The 24,788-nt window shown below is 53.1% G+C and overlaps 2 protein-coding genes across 9 annotated transcripts; both read right to left on the bottom strand.

Annotated features, from left to right (window-relative positions):
- Positions 1-3,789: 3,789 nt before the first annotated feature.
- Positions 3,790-10,255, bottom strand: DHH (desert hedgehog signaling molecule). Its single transcript, XM_032876884.1, has 3 exons — positions 8,762-10,255; positions 5,808-6,069; positions 3,790-5,528 (listed from the first exon to the last, which is right to left on the bottom strand). The coding sequence occupies exons 1-3, from the start codon at positions 9,062-9,064 to the stop codon at positions 4,903-4,905; spliced, it is 1,191 nt and encodes a 396-aa protein (XP_032732775.1). The 5' UTR covers positions 9,065-10,255; the 3' UTR covers positions 3,790-4,902.
- A 1,137-nt stretch (positions 10,256-11,392) lies between these two features.
- On the bottom strand, positions 11,393-24,696 carry LMBR1L (limb development membrane protein 1 like). 8 transcript variants are annotated; one of them, XM_032876877.1, is made up of 17 exons: positions 24,319-24,694; positions 20,829-20,913; positions 19,720-19,750; positions 18,561-18,700; positions 18,257-18,360; positions 17,266-17,392; positions 16,253-16,321; positions 16,048-16,112; positions 15,657-15,729; positions 15,482-15,565; positions 15,309-15,385; positions 14,451-14,528; positions 14,226-14,299; positions 13,900-13,990; positions 13,732-13,798; positions 12,253-12,414; positions 11,393-12,049 (listed from the first exon to the last, which is right to left on the bottom strand). In XM_032876877.1, the coding sequence occupies exons 1-17, from the start codon at positions 24,388-24,390 to the stop codon at positions 11,982-11,984; spliced, it is 1,467 nt and encodes a 488-aa protein (XP_032732768.1). In that variant the 5' UTR covers positions 24,391-24,694; the 3' UTR covers positions 11,393-11,981. The 8 variants fall into 8 exon arrangements, with proteins under 8 accessions (XP_032732768.1, XP_032732767.1, XP_032732769.1 ...); XM_032876876.1 differs by having other exon boundaries at positions 19,720-19,753; positions 24,319-24,693; XM_032876878.1 differs by lacking the exon at positions 24,319-24,694 and adding an exon at positions 23,792-23,810 and having other exon boundaries at positions 19,720-19,753.
- Between the last annotated feature and the right edge of the window lie 92 nt (positions 24,697-24,788).

Here is a 24,788-nt window from a genome sequence, read left to right as displayed (position 1 = left end):
AACTCTTACTCATCTTTCAGGTCTCAGCTTCAACATCACTCTTCACCTTCCACCACATTCAATAACCATCTGACCACTGTGTCTTGCCAGGTGAACTGTGAGAGCCATGCCTGCCTTACCGTCCTCTCCCCAAGGTAGGCACTCAGTAAGATCTGCCTGAAGATATCCCCCCCATCTAATGGGAGATGTTCATGTACATACATCAACCAATTCACATACGGAGACAGTAACAGAGAGAATGTGCTAACTGCCCACACAATCCCACAGAGAAATACCCTGACCAACCATAGCCTTCTTCCCATAGACAGCTGCTCCAGTCTTCCAGCCAGAAAAGAAGGCTTCCTCTAATAGTAGAGACCACACAGGTACCGTCAGGGATAAAGGCTCTAGGTCCGAAATGCTCACTTTTCAGAGTTCATTATATTCACTAAGTAAAGACCCCATCTTGGCACTGGATTTTTTTTTTTTTTTTTTACTTCACACAGCTCTGGAAGATTGGATTAGTTCGCTAGGGCTGTCTTAACACAATACCATCACCTGGGTGGCTTAGACATCAAGCATTTATTTTCTCACTATTTTGGAGGCTGGAAAAGTCCAAGATCAAAGTTCTGGCCAATTTGGTTTCTGGTGAGAACTCTCTTCCTGGCCTGCCCATGGTTGCCTTCTCACAACGCGTTTGCATGGCCTTGCCTTGGTGCATGCAAAGAGAGAAAGCGCCTTTCTGATGTCTCTTCTTAGGAAGACACTAGTCCTAACAGATCAGGGCCCTACTCTTAGGACTTCCTTTGACCTTAATTACTTCCTTAGAGGCCTCACCTCCCAAAACAGTCACCCAGGGGCACCTGAGTGGCTCAGTGGGTTAAGCCTCTGCTTCAGCTCAGGTCATGGTCTCAGGGTCCTGGGATCAAGCCCCACATCAGGCTCCCTGCTCAGTGGGGAGCCTGCTTCCCCCCTTCTCTCTCTGCCTGCCTCTCTGCCTACTTGTGATCTCTGCAAATAAATAAAATCTTAAAAAAAAAAAGTCACACAGGCATTAGGGTTTGCCCGTGTGAATTTGGAGGGGGAGGCATCTCTTTAATCCATAACAAAATGTGGTCTCCCTTCTCCTCTAATCTGCAGGATTTCCTTTATTGGCTAGATAACTTCAGTTAAGGAAGGCAGTGATCCAGGCAGGAGAAAGAAGAGCCAATGAAAATGAGAAATAGCTGTCAAAAAGCTAGGACTTACTAGTGACTCAGTGAAGGGAAGGAGAGTCCAAAACTTTTTATTTGTTTATTTATTTTAGAGCAAGTGAGAGGCAGAGGGAGAGGGAGAGAATCTTCAGCAAACTCCCCGCTGAGCTCAGAGCCCGACATGGGGCCCAATCCCGCAACCCTGAGATCATGACCTGAGCCCCAAAACCAAGAATCAGACGCTTAACCGACCGAGCCACCCAGATGCACCGAGTCAAAAACTTCTTAAGGCCCTCCCTCTCAGATGTGGTCTTTTCCATCAAGGCAGTCCTATTTCTTGTTATTCCTGCTCCAGGTCTCCCACTTACTAGCTGCAGTAACTTGAGCCAGTGACTTAAACCTGTCTTTGCCTCGGTGCCCTCTTCTGTAATACAGTCCCACAGGGTTATCGTAAGGAGGAAATGAGAATGCATGGAAAGAGCTAGCACAGGGTCTGACATGTAGTAAATTCTCAAGAAACATGAGCTACATATAGTTACACTCCCAGATCTCCCACTTTAGCCAGCTTGCTAGATTCCAGATTCCAAGTGCCTGTTCATGTCATTACTTCTGCCTGGAATGCCCTCTCTGGTCTCCTCCACCTACATGCCTCAACATCCTAGCCAGGCCCTACTTTTTCCACAAGGCTTTCTCTGTACTAATATGACACTTTTCCACCCATTCAGTTCACCCTGATTAAGTAACAATGTTGTTTTGGTAGTTAAACATCTTATACCTTTCCTCCCAGAGGGAGCTCTTTCTTAATATTTTGTGTGTTTTTCATGCCTAATGCAGCGCTACACTGTAGATGTCCAGTAAATCCGGCTTGAAGAGAGGCTGGGGGGGGGGTGGAGTCTGGATTTTGAGGGGTTAAAAAGGTCAACTGAACCTTGAACTGGCGGTTCTCAAGTCTGGTTTCCCAGTACACAGAGAGGTCTTGCTGAGATTATCACAAAATACTCTGTAAATTCTCAAAACAAGATCACTTTTAATTATTCTTTAGTTCTAAAGCAAGCCCAACTCTTTCACACAGCACCTTCTGAAGGAGTGTTATGAAATCAAACAATTATGGGGGCAACACCCCCCAAATATTTGGGAACCATGGATAAATCCTGCTTCTAGTCGAGTGATGAGGAGAGAAGCACACAAGCAGCAGAAAACAGCAAAGGCAGTGAGAAATGGGAGCAGAGTGTAGAAAACCTTGACCGGGTGCCTTGTCCACACTGGGCACAGACACTGATCTTGTCAACAGTCCTTCTGGGGTGGCATCAGATCTGCAGGTCTGCCTGACTTTCAGGCCATGCTCTGGGAAAGATCCACAGCTTGGACTGTGAGATCAGAAGAGGGGTGGGAGGTGGCAACAGGTACCTGGTAGGGATAGAAGAAAATGGTGGGTGGGTGGACACTAAAGGTAAGGTAAACTTACTCCGCTTCCTGTTGCCTTTATCAAGCACTTCCTGGCAGCCTAAGTATGGCTTTGTCTCTAGACATTGAACTCAAGGGTCACAAGGTGAGGGAGATGAGGTGGCAACTTGGACATGCACAGAATCTGGCTACAAGTATACCTCCAGTTTCTGGGAGCCATAAAGGTAAACCAGGTAGGAGGGATGCAAAAATGCCAGGCTCGGACGGGTTTTCACAAGGAGAGGCGTGTGGGCTCCTTACCAGCTCTTGACACCTGTGGCTCAGCCCTGGCAGCTTACCAAGCCCCACCCACCATCTCAGGCCTCCTGAGACAAGGCTCCTCTGCGCAGGTCTAGTCCACTCATCCCTGCAGTCTGTAGTTCTCTCTTCTTTGGTCTAGAAAAGAACTAATATTGACGGCCACCAGAGGGCGGTGTATAGCAGGGACCCTGTAGACTGAAACCGCACAGCTGCTACAGACCAGGACTGGCTCCTTGGTTTCACCACCAAACTTCTCTCCCCTGAACCCAGACATTCCCCTTCTACTGAAGTCCAACTTCCTCTGAGCTTCCATTCTTTTTTTTTCTAAGATTTTATTTATTTATTTGACAGACAGAGATCACAAGTAGGCAGAGAGGCAGGCAGAGAGAGAAGGGGGGAAGCAGGCTCCCTGCGGAGCAGAGAGCCCAATGAGGTACTCGATCCCAGGACCCTGAGATCATGACATGAGCGGAAGGCAGAGGCTTAACCCACCCAGGCACCCCCCATCGAGCTTCCATTCTGGCTCAGGAGCACCTGACTGAGTTCCTGCCTATCTACTGCATTGGAACCTGAAGGTTCTCAGAATACCCAGCCCGGGGAAGCAGAGCCAGGAGAAGAGGAGAGGAAAGAGGAGGGGTGGGGTGTGGGGTGGAGGAAGCCAGTATAAACAACAACTAGGACAGGCGATCAAGAAGAGGGTTCCAGGGGTGCCTGGGTGGCTCAGTGGGTTAAAGCCTCTGCCTTCGGCTCGGGTCATGATTCCAGGGTCCTGGGATCTAGCCCCACATCGGGCTCTCCGCTCCGTGGGGAGCCTGCTTCCTCCTCTCTCTCTGCCTGCCTCTCTGCCTACTTGTGATCTCTGTCTGTCAAATAAATAAATAAAATAATTTTAAAAAAAGAGGGTTCTAGTTGTAATGCCTATATGCTCCTTGCTTGGAGAGCCTCCCTATCTTCCCCTAAACACACACACCAGGGCTTGAAGCTGTTCTCTGCCCCCAGCCATTCAGGAGAGATAGATTCCAGCCCCCTGATCCCATTCTTTCTCTTGACCAAGAGTGTGTGGGGACTATCAGTTATAAATTAACTGGGGATTCCCATGGATCACCAGTTGGTCCAGTGACATCCCAGAATAAAACATCACCCCCATTCAGACCCTGGCACCTGATCCAGGGTCTTCAGGGAGGGACCAAGACTGCAGGCTACCAATCATGGGCCAGAATTCTCTGAGTATCAGTAATGCAATAGCCTGTGACCTCGCTGGAGCCTCTGTAAATGAGAAAGGACATGTGCAGACCCTCTTGCTCCTTCAACACCCCTGGCCCCTCCAACATTCGGTATGCAAGCATGCAAACAGAATGCTGGTCCTCTCTGGGTGGGAGAAGGGACCAGCAGCCTAGAAAAGCACACGACTCTCTGCTCTCTTTGCTGATCAATTGGGACGCCCCCTCCGATGGGAGGAAGCAGGCAGGAAGACCTGCTGGGCAAGGAGGGAGGAGTCGGGAAGTAAGGTATTGACTCAGAGTTGGTCCCCTTCTCCCCTCCTCTCTAGGTGAATCCCCCTCTGAACAGAGATATTTTCCAATAAGCTCCTGCAAGCCTTCCCTTTATTAGGCCACCTGTAGGAAAATGTCAGACATCAGATTGGCTGGCTGTGTCAAACAGTGTTAACGCCGTGCCCTGGACCCTCACCTTGCCAGGCGGGGCAAGCAGATCATTATATTACAATTTATAAATAGAAAATAAAATAAAATAATTGGTTGGGGCTGAGGCAGTCGGGAAGAAGAGGTGAAACAGTCCTCTTCAAGGAATATCCACCATCGACCCCAACTACCTATGACCGGGGATCTCCTCTCCGCTCCGATGGAGGTTGCCCCTAAACCAAGCAGTCCGGTCTCGCGTCCATTTTTCTCCCTATCCCCTCCTCCCTGCCTTCCCGAGTCAGCATCCTCTGCTGCCCACACCCCCAGATCTCAGCCCACACGGCCGGGTTTCCGCAGGCGCCTCGAGGTTTCTACGTCGGACGCATTCAGCCCAGTAGCTCCTCCGCCAAGCGATAGAGGAACCGAGAGTACCAGTGCATGCCGGTGGGCTGGACTGCCCCGCCCGGAAGCAGCGCCCCCAGCGCGTGCAGCAGGCGCAAAGGAGCGAAGGCGCGGTGTGCCCACTGGTGACTCTCTAGAACCGCGTAGCACGAGGCCAGGACGTCGTTGACCAGCAGCGTCCCGTGTGCTGTGAGTGGCGCGAACACGCCCACGGCTTCCTCGCGCGCCACGCGGGCCACGCGCGCCGGCCGAAGCGCGTCCCCGCCGGGCGCCAGCACCGAGTCCCCCGCGCGCAGCCGGCGCGCGAACACCGGCGCAAAGTCGCCCGGCGCGGGCGCGGGCCCTCGAGCAGCGAACACCAGGTGCCAGGGCGTGAGCAACAGCTTGCGCGGGGGCCGCTCGGTCTCCACAGCCACGAAGGAGGCACGGCGCTGCAAGTCCCGGTCCAGGAAGAGCAGAACGGGCGTGGGCACCACCCGGCCTGCCGCGTCTGCCGCCAACACCCAGTCACCGCGGTGCAGTTCTCGAAGCCCCTTCCGCTCGCCGCTCCGCAGGCGCACGGTGGCATTTCCCGGAAAGCAGCCGCCTGCCCTGACGGCCAGGGAGTTATCTGCAAGGAACAAGCACAGCGATGATTGAATCAAGACCGGAGGTTCCGGGATGTTGGTACGGATTCTCAAAGATGTGGGTCAAGCCCAGAGCAGACCTCGCCAGTCCTGGGATATGTAATTTCTCACGGATCTGGCCCCAACATGGGCAGAGATACAAGGATGGTTTACAACACTAACGGCCACTTGGTCTCCCCTGAGGTCGCACCAGAGCTACGCAGCCTCAGTTTCCCGGAAAGAGTCCCCTTTGGGCGGACTTCACCACCCACCCCCTACTGTACCGGCTTTGACCGACACGTGGACGTGGTTGCGGGATTCGTAGTAGACCCAGTCGAAGCCGGCTTCCACTGCCAGGCGCGCCAGCAACCCATACTTATTGCGGTCGCGGTCAGACGTGGTGATGTCCAAGGCACGACCTTCGTAGTGGAGAGAGTCCTGAGCATGGTGGCCGTCCTCGTCCCAGCCCTCGGTCACCCGCAGGCGCACTCCGGGCCACATATTCATCACGGCAATGGCCAGCGCGTTCACCCGCTCCTTACAGCGCTGGCGGGGAATCAAAGAGTCAGTCTCCTCACTACCACGACCACCGCAGGGGCAAAAGGGACCTGAAAGGGAGGGCCAATTCTTCTTTGTTTTCCTGGCCCCACACCACTTCCTCCCAGCTTTTTAGTGTCCTGGAGAAGTGAGAACCCGAAGAGGTGGCGTCGTCAATACCCACTCCCGTTTCAGAGCATTGTGGGAGAACTGTGGGGTCATCTCAGAGATTGAGAGGGCTCCGGTACCTAACTCTTTCCCTACTTTGGACCCCTGCCCCTCACTCGTTATGCGATCTGGGCTCAACCTGGGAGAGGGCAGGAGTTGAAAGCGCGGGTGGAAGCTCTGTCAGGGAGGGTTGAGATGCCTGGCTCCCCGAGAGGAGCCCCTGTTTGGGCCTGGCCCCCGCCCCAAGCCCCGGCTGCCCTCCCTCCGCCTGATTCATCTTTTGTTTCGTTGCCTTCCCTGGCACCGGGCATCGCTTCCTTCCTTCCTTCCTCCTCCTCCTCCTTTCGGCCCCTAGCATTAACCCCTTCGTGGTGCGAGTACCCCCCACAGAGGTGCCCAAAGCGTAGCCGTGCGGGATCAATGCTACTGGAAAAAGGGTTTGGATGGCGGGGGCTGCGCGAAGTACAATGGCCATTCTCCGGGATGACTTAACCGAGCGAGAATCCCGGGCCGAGGACGGGGACGCGCCGGGAGAAGCGGACTCAGCAGCTCCATCCACAAAGGCGCTTTTCAGCCGCCCCGGCTCCGGGAGAGGAAAGGGCAGAAAGCCGCGCCCCCCATGCCTGCTCCCGCCCGCCGGGGCCCCCACCCCCAGTGCGACCAGCCCTCCCAATTCCAGCTCAGGCTCTACCAGCTCTGAGTCCCCGTCTCTCCATCTCTGTTCCAGATGCAGCCCAGAAAGGCGTGGGAGTAGCACCTGAGATTAATGGGAGCTGCCCTAGCGCGGAACTGGGGGGCCCCCTGCAGGGTGGGAGTGGAGAGGAGGAAAAGCAGCGGGCTGGAAGCCTGAACCCGGGGGAGTGAGACCGCGGTTATCTGGGCAGCTCTAGTCGGGGAGCCGGAGACCTTGGCGCGCACCATACCACGGACGCGGCGGGAGGAGGCGCAGAGAGGACAGTTTCCTTTTCTTCTCCCCGCTCCGACCTCTCACCTCAGACTTGGTTTTCTCCTAAGTGCCAGAGGGGCATTTCCCTCCTTCCCGCGTTTTCTACACCTCCGCAGGGTTGGAGAGCAGGGGAGGGGAAGACAGGAAAAGTGGTAACTTCATCCAACTTTTTGTCGTTTTGTCCCCTAAGGAGGCCCTGAGGCCTTGACCTGCGGGGGCAGCAGCCCAGTGCAGAGCCAATTCAATGGAGGCCTTTTGCAGCCAGGGTGTGGGAGATAAGCAGGACGGAGGGGTTCCCAGGCCTTGTCAGAGCCCCTCCAAGGCCTGTCCCTTGTTCTGGCCCCTCTGCTGCAGGTGGCAGCCAGGGAAAAGGGCCACAATATTCCATGGCCAAGGAGGGAAGGAGTGTCCCCTTCCCAATCTCTGAGTAGTAGTAGAAGGAATTCTTTCTCCCCTGGACAGGTTTTCCTAACAAAGTAACCTGGAAAGCTATGGCAATTAATCAGAGGAAATCCGTACCCCTCCCTCTCCCCCCACCTCTCCACTCCATACACAATTAGGTGGTGTAATGGAAAGTGTATAGACTTAGAATCAGGAGTCCTGAATTCTAGTCCCAGCCATGCTACTAATTAGTTTTAAGACTTTGATTAAATCGCTTTTCCTCTTGGGGCCCAGCTCTCAGCCGCAAAATTGAAGCAAGGAGGTGGAAGAATGTGATTTCCAAGTTTCCTTCCAGGTCTGACATTTGTGATCAATAGCCAGAGGTGGTCCTTCACTCCCAAAGCATTGCTCACCTCATCCTAGGTCAGCAGGGTTCCAGTTGCCGTAGATGCTCAATACATGCTAGTTGAATTTAATTCCAAGGAAAACCTCTGAGCTAAGCTGAACTTGAGGGACGTGGGAACACTTTGATTCTCAGGTGGGCCCATCTGTTTTTCCCACTGAGAACGACTTTTCACCCAAAACAGTCATTTAGACTCTAGAATAGTCTTGCCTTGGTTCTAGGATCTCCCCCACCCCCATGCTGAAGACAATTCCTGCCCGGCCCCTTCTCAGGTACATGGCCTGGTGACCTAACCCTTGGCCACCTCTTTCCCAGCCTCCTTCAATCTCTTTAGCCCACAGATCTTTTCCACAATCAGGTCAGGAGCCAGGCTAAGGGTAGAGCTTTCTGTCCGCTGCCTCGCCAGCTCCTGGCCCCCTGCTCACCCCAGCCCTTCCTGCCTGGCTCGGTAGCTGACCCCCGGTCCACGCCTCAGCCATTTCCCGTCTCGCCTGCCGCCATCCTCTTTTCCCCGCCCTCGCTGTCTCTCCCAGCTTCACTCTCACTAGTCCCTCCTCCCCTCCCCATTCCAGCTTCTCCCCGTTGGAATCTCTCCTATCACTGAGCCCAGTGAGCACAGGTTTAGGGTTTTTATTTTTATTTTTTTATTTTTTTGTTTTTGGTTGGGGGGAGAGGGATGGTGGAAAGGTAGGGAGAGGAGATCTTTGGAATTAAGGTGTCTATAGATGAAGCCCAGCTTACCCTCCCAGGCTGCCACAGGAGTTGGCAATGCCCTGGCGCAGGTGGGGAGAGGTCCTCCTTACCTCGGTCATCAGGCGGTCTGCACCACTATTCTCCTCATCCTTGAAGATGATGTCGGGGTTGTAGTTGGGGACCAGATCCCGGAAGCGCTCAGAGCCCCTTGCCACTCTCCCCTCGGCAGGCCCACTGGCGCCCAGGGTCCGCTCCGGCACGCTGGGCACAAATTGCTTGTAGAGCAACGGCACCAGCTGCTTGCGCACGTAGCGGCGCCGGCCAACCGGCCCCCGGCCCGGCCCGCAGCTCTGGGCGGGCAGCGCCAAAAGTGCCAAGCAGCACAGGGGCACCAGCCTGGCTGGCAGCGCCATGGATGCAGAGGACTCGGGCCAAAGGGTACGTTCTTGTCCTCACCAGCTCGCCCGTCAGTTGGGCATTTCCCCAGGCACCAGAGAGTGCAGCAGGCAGAGCTGCCCCCAGAGTGCCCTGGAGCTCTTGTGGCTCTGCGCACCTGGCTACCGATAGCTCAGCCTACATGCTCCCGGGGGGTCTGGAACCTGCTACTGACGGGCCATCATAGCAGGGAAGGGGGGTCGTGGGTGAGTGCCAGCCCAGCCTGGCTCTGCTGCCCGGCTCCTGCGCTGCCAGAACCCGACTCCGCCTTAAGTGGCCCCTGGCCCCGCCCCCCGCCCTTCTCCCAGGACCGTCCCGCCCCCTCCCACCGGGGCGGGGGCTCTAGCTGGTGACCGCTGGTCCATTTCACGACTGAAGTGTGTTCCATCCTGGAAACTAGGCAGGCACCTGTCTAAGAAATCCTAGTAGCTTTTCAGTCCTTAGCTGCCTGGATAAGCATCCTTCTACTTCCAAGCCTAAGCTTGGCACCAAACCACCCTCCTCTGATACTTGAATTGGATCTTTACTCTCCCAAAGCCTATCCTGGCAGGCCATTGTCCTCTGCTCTCCTTCAGGAAGTATGGGTTCCAGTTTCCACCCAGGGTTAGCCAATCCCTTTGGGCGTACAACCAGAAATTTTCTTCTCTGTGGTCCTCCCAAAGCCTCCCCCACTTTCAACTCTCTTTGGCAGTAGTAACCAGAACTGGAAGGGGTGGGTACCAGTGGACCATTTTCTCTGGTAACTTTGCAGCCTTCTGCTGAGAGCTTCCCCCAGAATCAGGGACAGCTCTCTGTAGTTATAATTTGGTTCTGGACTTCAAACGTCTGCCCCCTGTCTTGTCCTTGCCAGACATCCAATGGCTACTTCTTTTCAAATGTATAACCTGTCAACTGGAAGATTCTGGAGGGCAGAGGGTACTTAAGGTCATAGTCTTAACAAGCTAAGGGGCTCTTCCCTTCACCTTCCATTTAGGCACCTCTCTAGCTTTCTCCCTCTGGACCTCCTGGGGCTCTGCTTCCAACCACTCAGGTCTCATCTCAGAGGCCTGGAGCCTGCAATACTTTACCCACCAATTCACTATTGTTCAGAGGCTTCTGCCTTTGGCTTGGGTCACAGTCCCAGGTCCTGGGATGGAGCCCCACATCGGGCTCCCTGCTCAGTGGGAGGCCTGCTTCTCCCTCTCCCACTCCCCCTGCTTGTGTTCCCTTCTCTTGCGGTCTCTCTCTCTGTGTCAAATCAATCAATCAATCTATCTATCTATCTTTAGAAAAAAAAAATCACTTTCTCAGGGGGCCTGGGTGGGCTCAGTCAGTTAAATGTCTGCCTTCAGCTCAGGTCATGATCCCAGGGTCCTGGGATCGAGCCATAGATTAGGCTCCCTACTCCACGTCGGGCCTGCTTCTCCCTCTCTCTGCCTGCTGCTCCTCCTGCTTGTGCTGTCAAATAAATAAATAAAATCTTAAAAAAAGAAATCACTTTCTCTAAGAAGGCTTCCCTGATGTCCTGACACTGCCCAGCTGTTTCCCTGAGAACCAGGAATTAACTGCCAACCATCCTGGTGTTAGAATTATGTCACCCTTACTATACAAAGCAATTCTTAAATACGAAACTGTTTATCATGAATCCCCACGGCTAAGTGCCTGGCCTATAGTAGGTGCTCAGCTAAGTATTTGTAGCATCCACACTTTTATGCTGTTTAATACCCACCCCCCAGCTCCATGGCTAGCACTTAGAGCAACTTTGTGTACATTAGAAAAAAGTGATCCTTCCTCAAGACACCTAACTGCCATCTCCAAGAAAAGAGTCATAGCAACTGTATATAAGACTACAAGGTGAACGATACCCCTCCAGAAGTTGCACAATACACAAATCTGTATCCTCTTGAGCAGAAACTTTGTCCTTGCCCCCCCAGCACAGCTCACACAATCTTCTAGGCACTGACAGCCTCTGGAAAGACGGAGTTATGTTATTTTCTGGGAACTACAAACCCATGTCAGCCAGCCTTCTTTTACTTTGTGTCCAACCCAAGTCAGGGAGGAAAGGGCTGAGGATGCTGTGTGCATAGAGGGAGAAGTTATCCCATTCCTACAGCCATGCCCACTTACCGCCAATAACCAAAGCACAGAAACAAGCTGTGAGTACAAGAGTCAGGGGACCAGCCAGCTTTAAGCAAGGCTAAAGGAGGAGGAGGTTCTCACTGCCTAATTGTATGACCTAATACTAGACCCAAGTTCCTAAAAGGTACTAAGAATGTAGATGGAGGAAAGGGGAAAGGATGGTAGGCAGGATCTCTCTGTTCTTCTCAGCTGGTAGACTCAGAATTGGTGGGAATAAGGCTGTTCAACAGACACAGAGACAGGCCCTTTAAAAAACCAAAGCAAACCCTGGGATCAACTTTATTGCTGATGGTTGTGGTCTCTTCTTCCCTACACCCTTGTCTCTCTGATGGTCCAAAGCCCCTAAAGGATAGCACAGTGCTTAGGCTCTGCTGGGCCAGAGGCAAGGGAGACAAGCTGCCTCCCAAGTCTGCCCCCAGCTCAGTTTCTCCCCTGTCCCCACCCCACCCTATTGCACATCAAATAATGTAAACATGGCTACGGGCATGGCCCTGAACAGCAGTGAGGCAGATTGATGTGTAAACAGATTTGGGACCAGGAGCCAGACCCAGTCACCCAGCCCCACCCCATGCTGAGGCCCTCAGTTACATTTGGAAAAGCAGGGGGGCCTGGTCCCAAACTCTGGCTCAGATTATGCAACAGTGCAGACAGCTCAGCTCCCCTCTACCACCCTCTCAGATTCCAGGTTCTGAGGTCCACCCACCCTTGGGCACCCCTCCAGGCCTGGGCAGCAGATGGCAGTGTCCAGTTTTCTCCCTCCCACCCCCCAGCTGGAAGTCATTGGTGCTGGCTCTTCTGAGATGCCCGGGGAAAACCGGAGACAGGCAACGGCAATCTGTCCAGCCCTGGAGAGGAGGGAGGGTGGGCAGTCAAAAGCAGGGCATAGGCCCAGTCTCAGGGAATAAGACAACCAAGCCACAGAAGGGGTATATGAGGTATGTAACAAACAAAGCAGACAGCATGCCACCTCTCCTGCTTGGATGACCCCAGTTCCAGAGGGCCCCACCTCACAACCACCCCATTAGCCTGCGCACCCACTCTCTCTCACCAAAGGCCCGGATCAGCTCTGCCCGCACAGCTGCGGTAAAGGTCTTCACCAGACAGAGAGTGGTGAGGCCTGCGAAGGCTGCGTTGTAGAGGAACACGATGTAGAAATTGCCCAGCCAGTTGAAGCGTCCAAAGTCACCCAGCAGGTCAAAGCGAGTGAGCCCTGAAGTACAAAGGCCGGTATGGGAATGGGCTCCCCAGCTCCAACTTGGCTCAGAGCCCCGTTTTCTGCTGCCTCCTAGTGGCCACATCTCAACACTGCAACTGACAGGCTGGCCTCTCCTATATATTAATTCATTCCTCCTTCCCAACTTGTTCTGAGGGAGTTATGGCTGTTGAAGAAAAAGTGTCAGCAGCTAGGCTTGCTCCAACTTCCCTTCCAGAGTTTGTCATCTTCTCCAGTGGGACCCTCTCTGGCACCATGTGTCCCGAAGAGCAACCAGGGCCCTCCACTTGTTCCTGGGCCAGAAACCTAAAAGCTGGTCACCCTGTGTAGAGGCTAAAGAGCTTTGACTCAGATCAGGCTGGTCTGGTTCAGATAAAACTCCACCCCTAACTGATTGTGTGATCTGCAGCAGATTCCATAAATTTCTGTGCCTCAGTTTCTTTGACTATAAAGTAGGGAAAATAATGGAACTGTGAGAATTAAATGAAACACACATACAAAGCACAGTATGTGCCAGGCACTATTCTAACACTTGAGTCCTTAATCATCATAATAATGTTATCACAAGTCCAAATTTTGGGGCCATCCCCCACTTAAAAAATATTCTTACCTGCATCCAATCTAGAGTGGACCCATAAGCCTAGTTTCCTACTGAAAACCCATGGCATAAATACAATGGTACAGTGGAGACAGTATGAACAGAAAAGAACCAAACAAAACTGATTAAATACTAAATCATTTAGGAAATGTGGTTCATGATGTGGTGAAGGGAGAACTCCCATACTACCCCAGGGGGAACTGTTACTTTTGAACTTTTGAACATTTTTACCAGGAAATTCTAGATGATAGCTCTGAATGTGGGAGAAGGACTGAGTGTGTTGTTCATGTCCCAGTGTGCAGAAAAAGCACTGGACTGGTGTTTAAGAGACAAGGGTTCTAGCCTGACTTGAGCTGTATAGCTAGGTAAATTGATCAGCTTCCCTGTTTTTTGTCTCTAGAAGATGAGAATGTTTATCAAGGATCCAGCTCACAGGAAGATTTGGGGGAAAATGGTGCTTCTCCACCAAAAAATTGGAAATAAACAGGGGAGGCTGTGGGATATAGCTAATGGGAAGATATGAGCTTTATAGCAACACTATTCTGAAGCTTAACACAGGCATTTTACGGAGCCTCAATTTCTCCATCTCTATAATGGGGGTAATATCTCCTCATAGGTTGTTGTGGGAATTAGAGAGAGCATATATATAAAATGTATGCTTAGCACCAGTAGGTACTCAAGAAAAGCCAATTCCCTTACCTCCTCTTGCTACTTACCCAGGGTTCGAGAAAAGACAGGAAGCGCTGAGCTTAGGACCAGGAGACAGACACAGTTCCCAATTATCTAGGTGGGAGTAAGGAAAGGGGAGGTGAGGGTAGCAGAGCTGTCAGTAACTCGCACCCATGCACACCCTCAAGAGGCTTCCTTTATTCCCGCCTAGCTACCTGTGTCATGGCTGTGTCGTGCCATCTGGGCCGCAGGCTCCGGAAGAATGGAGAGCTGTAGAATCCCACAACTGAGGATACCATCAGGTAACTGCCACGAGGTTAAGGAAGAACTGACCAGGCCCTAAGGATGAATGCCTCATCTCAAAGGGAATGGACCTCTCCCCTAACCTTCCTTTCAAATAAAGTCTTTTTTTCCTTCTTCCTGAACTGTAAGGTGGGTAAAGACTTGCCCCCTTCCCCATCATTCCCACCACACCTCCCCACCACAATCCCAGGAGACAGGTTCAGTGAACAGAGGCAATGGTGGGTTTCCAGAAGGATACAAGATGAGTATAACCTGAATGACGGCACCAAAGGAGCCCAGCTTGGAGAAGGAGACCTGGCCCAGGGAGGCATCCTGAGAGAGAGTGGCACCACTATGGAGTACTCCCTGCCAGGAGTACCACCCACCACCCAGCACCCAGCACCCAGCCTTCCCTCCGATCTCAGCTTCTGTCTCCCACCCCAGCCTTTCTTAAGCACTCCCCAAAAGATACACAGTCCAGTACCTGCATGCCCCGGGGCATGGCAGCCTCATCAATGAGCAGCTCCAGGATGTGGATGGCCACAATGAGCACAGAGAGGCCCTGTGGGAAGCAAGGTCACGGACTCTCATTCCTGCCCCAGCCCACAGCTATACTGAGAGCTGAATGTTAAGAACAGACACTCTAGGGGCACTTGGGTGGCTCAGTGAGTTAAAGCCTCTGCCTTCGGCTCAGGTCATGATCCCAGGACCCGGGGACTGAGCCCCGCATTGGGCTCTCTGTTCAGAGGGGAGCCTGCCTCTCTTCCTCTCTCCCTGCCTGCCTCTCTGCCTACTTGTGATCTCTGTCAAATAACTAACTAACTAACGAATTAAATAAATAAATAAATAAATAAGAACAGACTCTAGTCCAACGTTGTCTTTCCCACTAGCTGTGTGGGACCTCTTCAAGGTTATTGTTAGCAGCAGAGCACCTTGGAGGGTAGTGTAAGACACACCCTTTCCGGGTGGGAGGATGGCAAGAAGTTTGACTAGAAAAACGTACCTCCTCCCCCAGATCGATGAAACTTATTTCCAAGTCCAGAACATGGCAAGTGGAGGGATGGACTGATTTCAACCCTTATTTTCACCCCATAGAAAACCTGTGTAACTACTCAGTGGCCATCTATGACCTTAGGCAAACTCCTTCAGTCCTGTTTCTTCATCTACAAAATGGGTATCAGTGGGCTCAGTACAGGGCAGAACACAAAGGAGGCAATAAGGGAGAGGCAACTACTATTACTGATGATAACTGGGTCCCTGCATCTCCTCCCTCCTCCCTGAGAAGACCTACAGTAGTCAAGAGCCTGCCATTCCTCACCGCCACCAGGAATGGAATACCTACCGTCAGCACCAGCAAGCACAGCATGGCCAGAGGGTAGCCCAGATTCCGCTGCCAGGCTGAGGCCTTCCGCCGCTTCTCTGCACGGGGATGGAAAGCTGTTAGCGAGGGCCTAGACTGACGGGCTACTCTCCCTGGGGAAACACAGGTATCCTCATCCCTACCAACCTACATACCCAGCAGGACCCTCTGTGTCTGCAGAGCCAGGACCTGTCTGTGCAGCAGTTCCATATCCAAATGCAGCCAGCAAGAGGTGGGATCTGAGGACAGAGAAGATGGGGTGGCCTCCCAGTCCTGTAGCCCCAACCCAAGCCACAGCCCCTATCCCAGCCAGGGGGAACCATGACTCACTGCAAATCCTGCGGGTTAAAGCTGCCTCCTCAAAGGCTGAGCAGTACAGCTGCTCCTCTAGGTCTTCTAGCAGCTGGGGACAGGGGAAAGGGAGGGACTAACTGTCAGAGGCTCCCCGATCCTGAGGGCACCAAGGAGACCCCTGCTCATCCCAGGCTCCACAGTCTCATTCACCACCCTGTGGCCAGAAGCTTGATCCAGGCCCTCCCAACTGCCTTTTGCTCTGCCTTGCATGTCTGGTGACCAGCCCCAGATGGCGGGAAGGGGTGAAGGATACAGGGAGCCAGCAAAGGCTGTGGCCTTCCACAAGGTGTGTACTACACAACTGTAGGGTAGCTTCACTGTCTGGCTCCAGCTTTGCAGGAATCAAAGGGCAAAGAGCACTACATACCCGAGGCTTGACCAGTAGCTTCCCAGTGACCGAGAACATGCGGGCGAGACCTAGTGGAGTACACACTGTGGGGACAGAAGCCAGTTACCTCCCAGACCCTTCTCGCTACCACTTCCCCTACCCACCCTTCCATTCCCTCTCCTTCCACCCTGGTTACTTTGATCCACGGACCTTGCCCATTCCCTCCAAGACCCTCAACACTCACCCAGGAGCAGCAGGACCCCAAGAAAGGAGATACAGGAGTAGAGGTAGGGGAGGTAGTACTCCCAGAAGTCTAAGGGTAAAAAAGAAGTATGTCAGTTTTTCTTCCTGGGGGCTGCTGGGCCTCAGCGACTAGCAAGGATACCACACATAAGCCTACAAGGGTTAGGCAAGTAATGGTGAATGAGGAAAGCTGGCCTAGTGTCAGCAGAAGAGGGAGCAGTGGGGCTACAGCAAACTGGAGGCCCTAAGTTGTATCTAAAGAACACAGCTACAGGGGCACCAGGTGGCTCAGCCGGTTAAGTGTTTGCCTTTGACTCAGGTCATGATCCCAGGGTCCTGAGATCAAAGACTGTATCGGCCTCCCTGCTCAGTGGGGAAACTACTTCTCCCTCTCTCTCGGGCCCTTCCCCTTCCATTCATGCTCTCTCTCACACATAAATAAATAAAATCTTTAAAAAATAAGATGGGAGGGGTGCCTGGGTGGCTCAGGGGGTTAAAGCCTCTGCCTTCGGCTCAGGTCATGATCTCAGGGTCCTGGGATAGAGCCCCACATCAGGCTCTCTGCTCAACAGGCAGCCTGCTTCCCTTCTTCTCTCTCTGCCTGCCTCTCTGACTATTGTTATCTCTGTCAAATAAATTAAAAAAAAAAAAAAAAAAAAAAGATGGCGGGGGCGGGGAACATAACTGCTATTAGGCCCAGTCCCTAGGGTCGAGTGAGGCTGGATCCTCAACCTTGTCAGGCAAAGCCACAAATCTGGATATTAATGTGAAATCTCTCAACTTTTACATGTCAGCAACTGACTCATTTATATTTTTAATCATTGCGTGGGCCTGAGGGATCATTTCTGCAAGTTGGACTTGTCCTGATGTCCATCAGTTTGAAACTTCAGTCGAAGGAACACGGTCCCAACCTTCCCCACCTGAGAGGGATACAGTTGTTCCAGGCAGGGGAGCGCATCAGCCAAGTGCAGAGCCACTCAGCCTGGAGGGAAGGGAGGAAGCCGGCCCTCTCACCATAGAGTGACTCCCTGCTGGCCTTGTTGTTGTCCACAATGGCCGATGCCACCCATACCATGCCCAGCACCAGTAGGGTGAGGAGCATCAACATCACCACCGTCTCGTAGACCCGGCCCAGGACACCCTATAGGAGGAGGCAACACGTGAGGGGCAGGATCAACACCAGGGGAAGGAAGGAGACATGGGCTGGCATGGGCTGAGGAAACCAGAGACGGCTGGATTCAGGAGATAGGGAAGGGCATCTCCCTCTTATTGTGCCAAATTGCTCCGTCCTCCGACCCTACATCTAGGGCCAATCCTCATACCGGACAGTCCTCATGGGCAACCCCCACTCCCCAGATCCCTTCTGCATCCTGCATCCTGCCTTGCCGTGGAAGGCTGACCCCAGAGGGCTGCATCACACAAGCTCTTTGCCCTCTGGTTCAGCCTGCCCAACGAGAAGGACAGGCAGGGCAATGGAATGTAGAGAGAGAAAGGGATTGGGGTAGTGCTTCAGTTTCCTTCAATCTCTGTCACTATGGTTTTGGCAGTAGCTGTGAAGCGCCTCCCAGCTTCAACTATCAGCGGGTTCCAGAAACTATGTCCTCCTTTTGCTCCCACAGGCCTAGGGGTGGTAATGACTTCCAGCTAACAGTAGCACCTCAAATTCCTTGTTGATCCCCTTAACTCTGACTGAACCTCTGCAAAGTCTTTGTTAAAATCTCTTCATTGGGGCACCTGGGTGGCTCAGTCAGTTAAGTGGCCGACTCTCCTTTTGGCTCAGGTCATGACCTCAGGGTTGTGAGACTAAGCCCCATGTCAGGCTCTGCACTGGGTGTGGAGCCTGCTTAAGACTGTCTCTCTCCCTCTGCCCCTCCCCCTCCCTCTCTAAAATAAATAAATAAATAAATAAATAAGATAAAATAAAATAAAGTAAATCTCTTCAGTTGACCCATCTGAGTAGAATTCTGTCTCCTGCCTAAATTGATTGATATATTCCCCCACTCACCTTTCTGGAGCCAGCGAAGCCCTCAGACTCAGTGAAGAAGTATGCAAAGGGCATGAGGAAGATGAGGGACAGGTTGGAGAAGAGAAAAACGAGGTTCCAGAGGCCTAGAGCAAAAAAGGAAAAGCAGAGGGGGCGGGGGGGGGGGGGGGGGAGATGGGGCAACCGACTTATGGGGGACTGACCATGTGGTGGAGGAGGGGGCAAGGAGAGGGTGATATAGGACTCATTAGCCGAGGCTGCCCATGTCTGGATAAACCTAGGCTGTTCCCTATCACCACCCCAAGCTGCAATCTGAGCCACGTACCATGGATGAGGGAGCCATTAAGCCACTGGATATAGTAGTTCCGAGGCAGTGAGAGGAGCACCTCGTTGCTGATAATGGAGAAGGGCAGGAGCAGGACAGCACCCAGGGCGACTGCCAGGGTAAAGGTGCAGAGCTCGAGCCTGGGCAGAGAATGGGTAGTGCCCTTGCTTAGTTCAGACACTCACTTCCCCTGGGCCCAAGAGGCCCTGCTCATCCCCCTTGGCACCTATGGTTTCCCCTGGGAACTACCTGTAGCAGCGACAGACTGAGGGAAGGAGCCATGCAGCTGAGGCTCTACCGACTGCCCCTTAAACTCCCCCTCCAGCAAAGTCTTGCCACAGGGATGGGCACACCTTAGGCATTCATGTCATGGGTCATGACACTTGCCCAGACTATCCCCAAGAATGTGGTCCTCCTACACACACCTGCCTGGTGCAGTAGGCATGCCAGGCTAAGGGGCTTGTCTTCTATTCTCTGCTCAAAGATACGGGTTTCTGAGTTTGCTTTCTCTAGCCTAAATAAGAGCAGGGTCACCCCATATGGCTAGGCCTTGCACGAAGGCACCAGGCAAAGGGGGAAAAGAACCTGAAACCCAGCTTCATAGCCAAGGCCTGTGTCCATGGCTGCCTCAGGTGAAAAGAAGAGACACTTTTACTTAGTTGGCCCACCAAGGCGGGAAGGTTGCCTTCTTTTAATCTGCTGACTGGAGGGGTAGTCTCTGTATTTTACCTGTATGTGCTAAAGAATAACAGCCTGCAGCAAGGGCCATCCTGTCAGAACCAAGCCCCCCTGCCCCTGAGGGTTCCACCTTCCACATCCCCTGCTCTAGTCCATTTGTCTACGTCCCTGCCCCACTCCTTCCCTGATGACCACTGGGAAGCGAAGCCAAGCTGGAACCATTTCCGGTGACTCAGGCCCCAGCTCACAGTTCCTGGCCAAGAGGCTCCCAGAAACTCCTGGCCTAACTGGGGAGACAGGAACAACAACTTTTCCAAGCGTCCCCAGGGTGAGGTAAAGCCGGAAGAAGCCAGAAATGGGGTGGAAGCAGGAACCCTCTCTTCACTGTGTGACACCCCACTCTCCCCCTAGCTCTAGGAGTCACACTAGATCCCAGCTTCTAAAGCCTCCTAGTGCCAGAAGCTGGGGCAGCAACACTTACGCAATCTTGTTGACTGTGGCATCTTCATCGTCTACTACGAGAGAGAGAGAGAGAGAGAGAGAGAGAGAGAGAGAAAGAGAGAGAGAGGCATGGGGAAAAGGCAAGACATCAGTGGGCAGCTCTGGGGACCATCTGTGCTGCCGTGTGCCCTCCTGTCCCCTCCCTGCCCCAGAAGAAGAGCCTGGGCCACACAGGCAGAGTTGGCCTGAGGCTCTGGGAGAGTTCACACTATGAACCCCACAACATATTCTCTGGCCAAGGTGGCATGTTAAAGATCTGTGTCCCAGGTGGAAAGAGTACAGGCCAGAAATTCTCTTACTTCCGTCCCTCCCCATGATCTCTCTCTTTGTAGGTTCCTCTTTGTAAGCTGGAAATATCAGAAACAACCAGTCTGGGCAGCTGATGACATCAGTGGCTGGGGGCAGCAAAGGGAAATGAGGCAGGTGGCGGGGGCGGGATTCACAGGGAAAGTCCTCAGGAGAATTATACTGAGGAGTAGCTGCCTTCTTGGGTGGGGGTTCATGAAGCCTTCTGGAGGGGAGGAAGGCCAGGACAGAATGATCTGGACAGGCTGGGGCTAGGAACTGGGGCCAACGTGTCCCCCCAAATCGCACAATGCCTACAGAAGGAAAGTTCCAATCTGAGCACATTTATGCCCTCTATAAAGAGAAAGGCCACCATCACCAGGTACTACGGTCCCCAGTGGTCAGGTAGGTCTCTGTTCCTGGGTGTAAGTGCTCTAGTTGAGGACAGAGTTTGTGCCCATGATTACACTGTCCATTTTAGGTTCCCAGAGGGTTTTCACATTAACTATCTCACACGAGGTCAGTCAACTGTTTAGAGACTGTTAGGCCCATTTTGTAGAGGATGGAACTGAGGGTCAGGAAAGTTACAGGACTTTCCCAGGGGCTTTATTCGTTGCAGACCCTTCTGTCTAGAATACCATCTTGCCCCAGACTGTGGAAGAAGTGAAGCAGAAGGGGCAAAGTTTCCAGAACAGCCATCCTTCCTTTCCCAGCAGGCACCATGGGCCCACTCCCCTGAGGCTGGCCCCATGGCAACAGGAACACTGGCAACGAGCAGGGAAAAGGGAGGGCAGGCACAGGTACCTGTGGTGAACTCAGCAGGCTTCTTGAAGTGGGTCAGGGCGATGTGGCAGAGGATGTAGAGTGTCGCAAACAGAAGTGTTGAGATCTGCAGCAGAGTGTGAGCTGGGATGAGAAGCTCTTATCTCCAGCATATTCCAGAGCCCCACTGGCCTCTCTGTTAATTCTATGGAGTCACTTTCCCAAAACAAAGCTCTATACTTCTAGGGGTTCCATCTTTCTCCCCAGCATTTCCTTCTAGTCAGGGTCCTCAGGGACCTCTAAGAAGCAGCAGACAGAGGATAGGGAGACAGTACTATGTCCTGCCCTATGAAGCTTTGCCCTGGAGAAAACAGCTTCAGCTGAAGCCTGGTTGGTAAATAGGCAGAGAAAACTCTTAGAGATGCACACACACACATACCTGAAACGGGCCACAGAATCAGAGGGAATTTACTCCTGGCACATTATTGAAAAAGGAAGCAGGTTTCAGGGAAGAAGGGGATGTGTGCACTGTCCTGACACTCTGCTCCTCCTCCCATTCCCCCCTTGCCCCTGCTGCCACTTTGACCCAAGCTCCAGGGAAGAATAAGTAGGAATCATGTTCCTAGACTAAGTCAGAATTTCTAGGGGTGCCTGGGTGGCTCAATCGGTTGGGCATCGTCTGCCTTTGGCTCAAGTCATGATCCTGGGGTCCTGGGATCAAGTCCCGTGTCGGGCTCCCCGCTCCACGGGTAGTCTGCTTTTCCCTCTCCCACTGCCTCTCTCGCCAGCCTATGCTCTCAATCTCTCTCTTTCAAATAAATAAATAAAATCTTAAAAAAAAAAAAAAAAAGAATTTCTACTCTGTGTTTATTCAAGGGCCCTGAAAGATCAGGTCTGCTCTGGGCCAACCCAGAGCCTCATTTAATCCCCCGCCCCTAAGAGTAGACCTTAGTTGGGGCCCAACATCTAAAATCTACAATGTTTCTAGAGCCACATCAGACCTTTTGAAGGCTGTCAATTCCTGGTCCTTACTAAGTGACTTCCAGCTCTAGAGCCAGGCTGTCCCATGCCCCTGGGCAACTGGACTTCCAATCCACAGTCCCGGCAGGACTTGGCCAGGTTAGTCTGCACATGCGTGCATCCCTACGCTGCCCCAGGTAAGCTGCTGTTGCCCAAGGGAGGAGTTGCCGGTCAGCCTGGCCCTACAATCAGTGCCAGAGAGCCTTGAGATATTATTGCATGTATTTTTTATTTTTTTAACTAGTTTATTTAAATAGTCTCTACAGTTGACATGGGGCTTGAACTCACGACTCTGAGATTAAGAGTTGCACACTCAGGGCATCTGAGTGGCTCAGTCAGTTCAGCGTCTGCCTTCAGCTCAGGTCATGATCCCAGGTTCCTGGGATCGAGCCCCATATTGGGCTCCCTGCTCAGCAGAGAGACCGCTTCTCCCTCTCCCTCTGCCTGATGCTCTGCCTACTTGTGCTCTCTCTCTGTCAAAAAAATAAATCAAATCTTTAAAAAAAAAAAAGAAAAAGAGTTGCACACTCTTCCAACTGAGCCAGCCAGGCACCCTGCTATGTTACTGCATATAAAGTATGCCAAGAGGGGCGCTGAGTGGCTCAACTGGTAAAGTGTCTGCCTTTGGCTCAGGTGATGATCCCAGGTTCCTGGGGCTCCCTGCTCAGCAGGGAGCCTGCTTCTGCCTCTCCTCTGCCCCTCCCCACCCCTGCTCCTCCTTTCTGTCTCCCACTCTCTCTCATTCAAATAAATACATAAAACCTTTTTAAAAAAAGGAATAAAGTAAGCTAAGAAAGCAGGATCAGTCTCCTGGGTCCTACAGTCTCCAAGAGGAGCTGACCCTACAAGGGATTTGCACACACATCTACACATGGAAGGAAGAAGTCAAAGAGACCCAAGGAGAGTGACAGGTCTAGAACAAAATTTTAGCTTTTAGCATTAGGGAAGTGGAGTAGAATCAGTTACTCAGATTGTACTGAAGATTTTCTACTGCCTAGTGCTCCCTCTGCCCTTGGGCTTGCGTAATAGCCAGGAAGGTGGGAGGGCTCAAAAGGTCAGGCTGGAGCTCCACGCAGTTCCAGCAGAGGCTAGGTCATTCTCTAGAGCAGGGGATGGGAGCCAGGTGGGGGAGGCACCAGAAGTCTACAGGCTGCCCTTGGCCAGCACTGATGTCCTCAGCTAATAGGACTAAAGAATGGGGGAGATATTTAGGAGGCTGCTTCTCTGTCCAAGGTCTCATCCCTCCCTGTTCTCTAGGAATGTGGGCCTCTGTCCCTACAATGTTTCAAGGCCTGGGCGTGTCTCCACAACATGCCCAACCTTATCATGTGGGACTACGCATTAAAGATCACACAAGGAAAGTTGATCTGGAGTTCCACACATGGACGGATACATTCCCTACTTTTAGGTCCTCTCAGATAAGAACAGACCTAGTTAGGTGGTGGCTCACTTTGCCCCTCCTCCAGTCTGAGGCTGCAGGGCAGACTGAGGAAAAATAAAGGATGATCCTATCAGTGGGTTCCCCCTACTCATTAATACTTCTGTCCTTCCAAACCTTTCATTTTTGCCTTCCATTTAGTGTTTGGGGGTGAGGGCTACTCTGGGGAACTCTGAGGAAAGACATAGGGGAGAGACGAGAATTGAAAGCAGGCCTGAGAAACCCGCAGCTCCCTAAGTACCCCGCCCCAGGGGGTTCCCCTGGGCCCCAGAAACAAGGAGTCCATCGTTGTGTGGCAGGTTCAGCTGTTGCACAAGGTGGCAGTTGGGGAGTGGGAAACGCAGCCTGCTGCCTCTGGAGCTCTGGGAAGGAGGGGACCACTCAGAGGGGAAATCCCTGAGTGGCTGGGGAGCTAGAAACCTTGGCTTATGGAGTTTCCAACAAGCATCAATGAGGAGGGAAAGAAGGAGATAACTTAGTTGTTCTCCATCTCTACACAGTAAAATCCACCCCACAAGAGGCCTTCCTTCCGAAGTGGGAGACCCACCAAATTGCCCCGTTCCTCTAGCATGCCACCCCTAAAACTCCCAAGTCTTTTCTGGAACGTAGTTCAGCGTTTGGACGTCTCCGCTTCGTCAAACATCAGCGGAATTTGCGGGGTCTCTCCCAATTAAGCCCATCCCTCTCAGACTATCCGATTACGGTCGAAATCACTCGACTCGAAGACCCACGCCCGGAGGCCCCGCAGGCCCCGCAGGCCCCGCAGGGGTGGGAGACTGGAGGGAGGGCGGGGGGAGGGGCGTGCAGACGGGAGCAACGGAAACCGACCCGAGGCTTTGTTTATCGCGCAGCTCCCCAACTGATCCGATCTAGAGGTTCACCAGCCCCCGCACGGCTCCTTCTGACACGCCGGGGCCATCCGTCGCTCGCCCCTGGACCACGCAGGACCTGACGGCGCTCTGAGCCCGGGTGGTCGCACTCCGACCCGAACTTCTCCCTCTCCCGCGACACCCGCACCCGTTCTTCTCCCCCGCTCGGTCCCAGGTACCGTTCCTGCCCAAGTCCCCTACTCACAATGCACTCGCGAACCCTCTCGTGGAAGAGCTGCTCTCGCACAGATAGCACTTCGTAGTCAGCTGCTTCCATACTCCGTTCAGCATGACTGGGGCGGGGGTGTCTCCGGGCCCGGGGAGGACGAGCGGGGATGAAGCCGCCGCCGCCAAGCACCCGGACCCAACCAAGGAGCCTTTCCTCGCAGCCTGCGACGGAAACTCAGGGTAATCCGCAGCTCAGATTCAGTCGTCTGGACGCCTTAAAGGGGCAGGTACCACGCGCCTCGTTTTAAAGGGCCCCGGCCCCCTCCGCTCCCTCCCCTTTAAGGTCCGGACTCCTACAACTTTAACGCAAACACCCTCCAACAGGCTCTCAACGAGGAAGCGCAAGTGCTGGTTCTATCTCCCCGAGAGCCCCTGACGCCACAAGGGATGGGCGGGTTTCTTCCAGCGAGCGGGGTTCATTCGCTCCTAAGCGCTGCCGCTCATCGC

This window comes from Lontra canadensis, unplaced genomic scaffold (genome assembly GCF_010015895.1).
Source record: "Lontra canadensis isolate GAN:19392208 unplaced genomic scaffold, GSC_riverotter_1.0 scaffold59, whole genome shotgun sequence".
Classification (NCBI taxonomy): Eukaryota; Metazoa; Chordata; class Mammalia; order Carnivora; family Mustelidae; genus Lontra; species Lontra canadensis.
Note: the sequence above shows the minus strand (reverse complement) of the source record. Positions and strands in the feature narration are given on the sequence as shown.

Coding starts and splice junctions, on each gene's coding strand:
- DHH (XM_032876884.1), bottom strand. CDS start 9,064: ATGGCGCTGCCAGCCAGGCTGGTGCCCCTGTGCTGCTTGGCACTTTTG. Junction 6,070..8,761: donor CAGACCGCCTGATGACCGAG/GTAAGGAGGACC, acceptor ATTCCCCGCCAG/CGCTGTAAGGAGCGGGTGAA. Junction 5,529..5,807: donor CCACGTGTCGGTCAAAGCCG/GTACAGTAGGGG, acceptor TGTTCCTTGCAG/ATAACTCCCTGGCCGTCAGG.
- LMBR1L (XM_032876876.1), bottom strand. CDS start 24,390: ATGGAAGCAGCTGACTACGAAGTGCTATCTGTGCGAGAGCAGCTCTTC. Junction 18,701..19,719: donor GCCACAGTCAACAAGATTGC/GTAAGTGTTGCT, acceptor TTCTCTGCCCAG/GCTCGAGCTCTGCACCTTTA. Junction 14,529..15,308: donor TGTGCTTGCTGGTGCTGACG/GTAGGTATTCCA, acceptor TGCTTCCCACAG/GGCCTCTCTGTGCTCATTGT.